The 8,208-nt window shown below is 43.9% G+C and overlaps 1 protein-coding gene across 1 annotated transcript in view; it reads right to left on the bottom strand.

Annotated features, from left to right (window-relative positions):
• OVCH1 (ovochymase 1) overlaps positions 1-8,208 on the bottom strand; it is a 46,373-nt gene that overhangs the window by 7,667 nt on the left and 30,498 nt on the right. The window contains 5 exon segments of the mRNA XM_009333032.1: positions 241-276; positions 1,381-1,580; positions 2,461-2,628; positions 3,234-3,291; positions 3,882-4,007. Of these exon segments, the coding sequence (XP_009331307.1) occupies positions 241-276; positions 1,381-1,580; positions 2,461-2,628; positions 3,234-3,291; positions 3,882-4,007 (588 nt within the window).

Here is an 8,208-nt window from a genome sequence, read left to right on the forward strand (position 1 = left end):
AGAGGGATGTGCTGAATTAATAAAGTACATTTAGTACTGACATGGTTAATGTTGCTGGTGACAGTCTCATATCCAAGTGTTCACACTTACCTGTGACAGAGGTTAACCCTCAAGCCACAAGTACAGAACGTGCATAAAAGGAATGGGGCATGTTTTCATTTGGTTTGGTTTTTTATTTTAAAATAGGCTTTTTGCTCCTTCCCTCTCAACAGCTTTGTGGAAAGTTAAAACCAGTCTTACCTTTGTCAGCAACCTTGGTGTTTCCACATCCCAGACCTAAAAGGAAAGCACTGCCTTACCTGAAGCACACAAACACAGAGGAGCTTACAGGGCTATTTTGGGGAGGGGAGCCTGAGCCGAGGAGTTTAGAGCCAGGCTGCAGGTGAATGGAAAAGGCACCTCCTGGTCTTCAGAGCCAGGGCTTGGAGTGCATCTTGGAAATGTGTGTGCGCACGTGAAAAAGCAGACAGATCTCTGTTGATGGTGCTGTAAGTCTGATGAATTTTAATATGAGAAATTTAATCGCTGCGATTTACTTCTGAAGCTGACACACTTGCTTGGTACGTGAACAAGCAGATGTGCTCATTCACACAGCAGTGAGGAGCACAGGTAAGACAGGAGAAAGGGGGATGGGGGAAGGAGATTAGATGTGGCTCAAGTCACTAGAAATGCAAAACAGTTTGCTTGCAAGAAAACAGGAGAGTCAGACTGGACGCATCTCTCCAGCTCCAAGTTTCTTTGATCTGAGGCATCAAAGTCCTAATTTGCTTAATGGTGCCAGGGCAGTGCTATTCACAGAGAAAACTGTCCGCCCCTGCCACCACCTGTACCCTGGCCTGGGAAGCAAGAAAGCAAGGGAGGTTTCCTTTGGTCTTTAAGCTTAGAGCCCAATTAACTGGGATCTCTGGGTATGCAGCAGAGGCGAGGTTTGGGGCGGGGGGCAGTGGTAACAGCAGCACCCAACAGCAGCATTACCTACTAGGTGAAGAAGCAGAAGAGAGATTATAGAAGGAATAGCAGACAGACTGTGGGGACAGGGGATTCTGGTTTTGTAGAGCAGAATGGAAAGGGGCATATAGATAGCAACAGCTAAGTTAGTTATCTCCTTTTTACAGGTTTATAGTGGGGAGCACAGGAGTTAGGTCGCATTTAATCATCAGCACTCAAGACCACTGATACATCTCTTATTCTTAAAGGCCATTTCTCTTCAGAACAGATAGATCTGAGACTGTTTAATACATCACTCAACATCTTCAGAAAACATCTAAACAGTACGGCAGCTTTTTTGTTCTCACATAACACTTTTTTTTTTTTTTAATATAACATCCATACTTTAGGCTCTGCTTCTCCACTCCCACCCCAAAATCTTAATAGACTTACCAGGTAATATATCCTGAACAGAGTAAGTCAGGAGAAAGCCTTTCATGGCTGCCTCAGCCTTGGAAGTGAAGGTCACTGTCACCACTGAACCTCGAGATTTTATGGGATAGAGGGAAGCATCACCACAGAAGTTGCCTCCAAAATAGACCAGGATGGGATGCGAGCCTTCCATTTTCCCCTTTTTCTCTTGAGGGCTAAGCCTTGCAAAATGCAGTGTCAGAAAAAATTTCCCTTTCTAAAAACCTCTTAATGACGGCATTCAGCTTTGAATTCGTGCATTGGACTACAGACATGTCCAGAAGATAGCTTGCTATACTTGTAACCAGAATGGTAACTATTTGTCTGTTCTTCAAACAGGAAAATAGAGGTGCCCATTATAACCACTACAAATCACTCGTGGCAAGTGCCCACTGCCTGGACTACTTTGCTCATAAGAAATCCCTGCTCTGACAGGCAGACCCCACCTCAGGCTCTTTTGTGCAAGGCACTATGCAATGCCCACAAGACCGTGGGACATCCATATTCCCTGGGGAATACGTCACTTTGAGAGTAACTGAGACCTGGCACTGAAGAGCCTTGTATCCACGAGTGCCTGAACAGTTCAAATTTTCAGTCTAGGCTTTCTCCTCCCGATAGAGAAGGTACTTGCACAGCTTTGTTTCCCCAGCAATATCCTACCTAACCAAGCCAATAGCTCCTTAATCAGGGTGGGTAGGTACCTCCCCTGGCATAGCAGGGCAGTAGGAAATGCTTCCCTTCCGCTGGCCCCACAGCTTTGACCTGCTGCCTTTGGCACACAGCTTCAGACACACACAGCAAGCTGTCATGCTGCAAGTTCAAGCCTGGGAAAGAGCAACCCAGAGAAACTCACGTTGTTCTGAGGCACAGCCATGCCATGATTAGGACCTTGCATCCAATACATTTGACTGCAACAGTATTTCTAGGAAGGGAAAGATACTGAGCTAGCTGAAGTAGCTCCAAGTATTATCAGAAATCCCTCCTGGAGCATGGAAGTCTGCCATGTAAAACTCCCTGTCTGTCTGCAAAAGAAACTTAGCTCAGCTCCTCTGTTTCTCTCACCCCAGCATTAAGGTGAGCTCTCTCTCACCTATGAACTCTTTAGTTAGTCCAAATCCTTCATACACCATCAGCTGGCCATGACAATTAGACAGATTTCTTTCAGTCCAGAAGTCCAGGACTTCAAGTCGAATAATGGATTTTAATGAGGCTACAATTCTCCAGTGGCAGCTGCAGCACAAAGCAAAGAACAAAGTCACAATGCCAGCCTATTTTACAATTAGCTCTTATTTCCTAGGGATAGCTATCAAAATGTGAGCAAAGCCAAAAGGGATTGTAATGCCCATTAAAAAGAGAAAAGAAAAAAAAAAATCAAAGATGGGATACTGGTCCAAATCTATTTCGGTCATATTATTCATTACTTCTGAAGTTAAGCTTTCAAACAGTTTAGAAGCCTATGCTATTGCCACGTGAAGGGAAAGTTATCTCTTACCCTAACTAAGCACGATAAGGGAGGAAGAAAAGGAAACAAGTGAAAGTGCCAAAAGATTTTTAGTGACATAGTTTAGCATTACCACTGTTAACCCCTCAGTTACGCCACGTTCGGGCCTCTGACATGCTTTATGATGAGAGCTTTGCCCAGAGGTATCAGATTTGTCTGCTGTTTACTGGAAAGAAGGTACTGGTACCCCCCAGCTTTCCTAACTCTCTTTGAGGAACTTGCCCAGTTTTCCAACATGGACTGAAATACCTATGGATTAATCGAAAACTACATCACAGATATTTGCAGATTTTCATGTGGGAGTTAAAAAAGCCAGAAGAACTTGGGTGCTCACCTGGTGGCATTTACGTATCTCATGGGGTATGCCAATGACTGAATCATTCCTTCCCGATCTGTAAGGATGACATCTGCGCATCATGACAACTCTGAGCTCATCTACTTGGGATTTTTTGGGGCTTTGCCAGGTTTTTGTCCTGGTAAGAATAAGGATGTAGAGCATTAAATTCAGCTTTAATACTAAGTTTTAAATGGACTTTCACCTGGGACTAGGGCAATTCCTGTATGACATGTCACCCCCATGGAGAAGCACGGATCATGGGTGAGAGCCAATCTGAAGAGCAGAACCTTGAAATACTCATTTTAAAAGTTCATCTGGAAAAAGGTGTGTTCAATTAGAGGACAAACCAATTAGGAAAGCCACTACATTTCTATTCTACCAGACCAGACCTTGTTCATCATAATCCTACAAAACTCAAACTCACTTTAGCCTTGTTTCAAGCTTCAGCATTTTGCATATGAGTCAGTTTTATCCATGCTAGAGCTTTCAGAGAGCTCTGGTTTTTCGTATGTTTGGACAACACCTGTATGTAAAGTCTCCAGAAAGCCCATAAAAGCATCTTGAAAACAAGTACCTGTTCTTGAAGCTTTGGACAAGCAGGTCAGTTCATCTTTAGAGAGAAGTGGTTGTACAGCTTGACTGTACCTTGGACTCTGAGTATCAAGTATTCAATGCTGAAAGCAGCAGGGCCAATGGAGCAGAGCACCATCTTCACCACAGGTCCAGGCCTCTGGAGAACCACAGGAGACTGCACGGTACCACATAGCACAGCTAGAAGCAAAGCCAAACACACCACCACCACTGTAGAAACACCATTTGAGAAATGTAGGCAAAAGTCATCCAAGTTACTCTGCGGAAAGGCAGAAAAGTGAGGAACTATTCACATTTAAGAGATGCTCAATGCCAGTAACGTGGCTGCTAGGTAGTCACCTCCTGATGAGGCAGCGGGCAGCACCTCTAGTCCCTGTCCTGCAAAGAAGTGCCCTACTGCTGGCCAGCAAGGATTTGTTCAGTTCATTGCATAGTATCAGCTGCCCAAAGTCTACCTACGAGGCTAAGCATTTTGTTTGTTTTATCTGTCCTGAAAAATTGCTAGACTACGTAAGGATTCATTCTTGGACTTAAATTGAAAATGGGATGGGACAGGAATTTTTGCCATTATTCCATCTCCACTGATAGGTACTTTCAGTTGTTAATTGTTTTCAGGTTACTTTCTGGCTCTCAATTTTCCAGCCTTTTTCTCCCTTGTCATACCATCATCGTAAAGTTCTAGCTCATGCTGACATTAAAGCCCAAGGTTTAGGTTGGGCTTTAATGTTTTAGGTTCCTCAAAAAAGTACTTTCGTTCAAAGACAGGCACCCACTGACTTCTGTTGCTCACGGCTCTAGAGAAGGAGGGGAAAAAAAAAAACCCAAACAGGCTGTTTCAATAAGTTGGCATATAAATAGACATAGGAATCTAGTTTAATATACCCAACCTTGAAAAACTGCCAGCCATAACAAATGCTATTACATAGTAGCGAGTCTGTGTGCTGGAGGACGCTCCAGGGAGCTATCTATCAGACTCCTGTTCAGAGAAAAGTTTGACTGATGGCACCATTTCTGAGAGTATTTTCCTCTGTCCTGCATATAAATAGTTATGATAGTTAAACTGTTATTCTCAGCCGTACTTTTAGAAATTTTTTGTGTGCTTTTATAAATAAGTTCTTGGAGGAAGGTAGCTGTGGAGTGCTCTAAGAGCTCCTTAGCACATCCTTGATCTTTCTCCTCTCCTGCCCTTTCACTCCCAACTCAGAGTTAACTGACATGCTAAACTTTAGATTTGGTGGGTGTTGTTTTTTTTTTTCTTAATGAAAAAAATATTCCTAGCATGTTCCATTACCCTAAAGGTCTTTGTCTGGAGGCATTACTACTGTATTTGGTAAGAAAAGGGTGTTCTTGTTCAAGTGTCAGGAAAAAACAGCTTATGTCCCTTATATGAGAGCTATGATGGTCATGCACATAGCCCTCATCTACACCCAGATAGAAGTTAAATAGGGCCTCTTCCCTAGAGCATTAGCCATCACCACTGGTGTGATGTAAGAGGATGAAGGTCTACACAGAATAGCTATTATCCAGGAACTTTCTCCAGAGGCATCACTTAATTTTAAAAATATTTGGAGAACACATACACTAGAATTCACCCACAGGACTCCCAAAGGCTGGTGGTGGATTTCTCCACCACGCTTTGTCTACCAGGACGTCAGTGTGGATATCTACCCAGGAGAAATGCTTCTGTATAACTTCTGTAATCACAATAAATTAAACCTATACAGAGGCAGAATAAAGGGGGATGAGGGAGGGGAAGAAAGAAACACATTGAAGAGTTGGGAGGGGATGCTGGGAGAAGGAACATCTTCACAGGTCAGAAATCTTTCAGCACACCCAATAAAACCTCTGCAAGATCTAGCCTTCATGAGTTTTCCCCCACTCCTTTCCTATTCCTTCCCCCCCTCCCCCTTTACATTCTTGCCAACAAGTTCTAATTCCTTTTGCTTTCAAGTTACTGTCTGATACTTCCCTTTGATGTCCCTACTCCTTACCTTGCAAAAATTAGTGACTAAGCATTCCTTAGTCACCTTTCTGTGCCATTCATAGCAGTCTATAAAGCCATCGCATTTTGCCGCCATTGTCTTTTCCAGCCTGTTGAGTCTGTTTAGTCTCTCCCCGCAGAGAGCCAGACCCACCCCTGGATACCTGTCATGCTCCTCTGTACTTCTAGATCCTTTTCAGAATGACTGTGTACAGGAAGGGGAAGAATTAAATCAAACCCACACACAGTATTAAAAAAATTGGTTCCTCAGGTTTGTACAGTAGAGCATGTTTTATTCTTTACCCCTTGCTGGGTAAAGACACCTTGTTTTGTATTTTTCATGGCTATGAATCCGCTCCAGTGACTCTACAATGTTTCAGTGCTAGTAGCTAAATTAAAGCCTATCACTTGCGTACATAAAGGCATGATGGTCCTCCCTTCTGTCCCAAGACCTCAATACAGCGAAGGTAGAGATTGGTTTTCTTTATATATAAAAATGTTTATATACTACGCAGCTTGTACAGCAGACAAGAAAGCTGGCATTTGACTTGCCGTTTCAAACAGATGTAGGAGTGTGCTACTGCCCTGCATCTTCTCTCTTCCACTTTTTCACCTGCACTGTATACAGAGCCTTTAAAACAGGAAGCAAAATGCATTTCCTCCATGCATTTTGAAACGACCCAACCCACTGGAGTAACCTTGATGTGCTCCTGCTCCCTGCCACACTGCACTTCAACTAGATTTTACTTAACTGCACAGTGTGCAGTACGTGAGCAAACCACATGTAGACATACAGGCCTACAGAAATCTAAACTTTCCAGTAAAGAGCATTAAAGCTCTCACTTTCATTTTATTTTAGCTTTCTTTTAATTCTGTGGATTGCGTTCATCTAGGCTAGTGTCTCAGTGACCGGATTACACCTCAGCAGGGTCAGGGTGAGGAAGACCATAGCCCTCTGCACAGGAGATAATGTATTTTCTGGTATAAAGAGCCATGCTCCTGTTTCCCAGACATTAACGCTTCAGTGTCATCCATTCCACCTCCAAGAGGCAAGCAATACATACCGTCATTGCATCTCACTTCCTTGTCTCAGAGAGTATGGAGGTGTCGTGGTTTAACCCCAGTGGGCAACTGAGCACCACACAGCCGCTCGCTTAGTCTCCCCCCGCCCCTGCTTGCTCACTCTTGCCCCGGGACCCCCGTGGGATGGGGGAGAGAATTGGAAGAGCAAAAGTAAGAAAACTCGTGGGTTGAGATAAGAACAGTTTAATACTTGAAATAAATAATAATAATTTGTAATGAAAAGTAAAACAACGAGAGAGAGAGAGGAACAAAACCCAGGGGAAAAACAAACAAGTGATGCAACCGCTCACCACCTGCCAACCAACGCCCAGCCAGTCCACGAGCAGCGATCACTGCCCGCCAGCCAACTCCCCCCAGCAAATATCCCTTTGGCCAGTTTGGGTGAGCTGTCCTGGCTGTGCCCCCTCCCAGCTCCTTGTGCACCTCCTCTCTGGCAGAGCATGGGAAGCTGAGAAGTCCTTGACTTGGCAGAAACACTGCTTAACAACAACTAAAGCATCGGTGTGTTATCACATTATTGTCACGCTAAATCCAAACCACAGCACTGTACCGGCTACTAGGAAGAAAATTAACTCTATCCCAGCTGAAACCAGGACAGGAGGAAAGGGGGTTGACTTTGAATAAGAAGCTGCCAATACAGGAGGTCACAAGTCACTTATGTAAACAAGTGTCCATAAGGGTTTGCCTAAATACCACAGCTTATATCTTAGTGTACTAAGGGGGCTGTTCTCCTACTGGGTCAATGCAGCACACTGACACAGGGATTAAGGTCTTCAGCCAAGTTTACAGCCTGGGCTCTGAAGCTTAACTTAAGGTTGCCACACATTGGAGCCATGCAACTGGGGCTGGAAGCCCTTTCTGAAGCTGGTCCAAGTGAAAGTGAGAGATTTCTAGGACTGAGTGTCCTCAGCTGGATCGTTTGTTGTTACCTAGCACTTTTCTTCCTTGCTGACTCTCTTCATAAATCCCAAGAAACTCCTCTTGGCAGTTCAGTGATGATGTTATTGACAGATGCTTTGCTATAATCTTTGCCATGCCCTTCAGAGACAGAGTATCCAAGAGCACTCTGTGCTTGCCACGTATCGTGACGAGGACGGAGCAGAGGTAAACCCCCGGGGCTCTTCTAATTCCGCTTCTGAGACACATTCTGTGGATAAATGTGCACTTCAGTGATAAAAGCATTAAGAAAAGACAGTAAGAGCTTTTACAAAACCTGCCAGTTCTGCCCATGATTGAAGATAGTCTAGCAGGTCAATGAAGTTAGTGGGAAATGGTTTTCCAATATTTAGTTTTCTTTTTTTTTTTTTTTAAAGCTGT

The sequence above is a fragment of the Pygoscelis adeliae genome, unplaced genomic scaffold (assembly GCF_000699105.1).
Source record: "Pygoscelis adeliae isolate BGI_AS28 unplaced genomic scaffold, ASM69910v1 Scaffold38, whole genome shotgun sequence".
In the NCBI taxonomy this organism is placed as follows: domain Eukaryota; kingdom Metazoa; phylum Chordata; class Aves; order Sphenisciformes; family Spheniscidae; genus Pygoscelis; species Pygoscelis adeliae.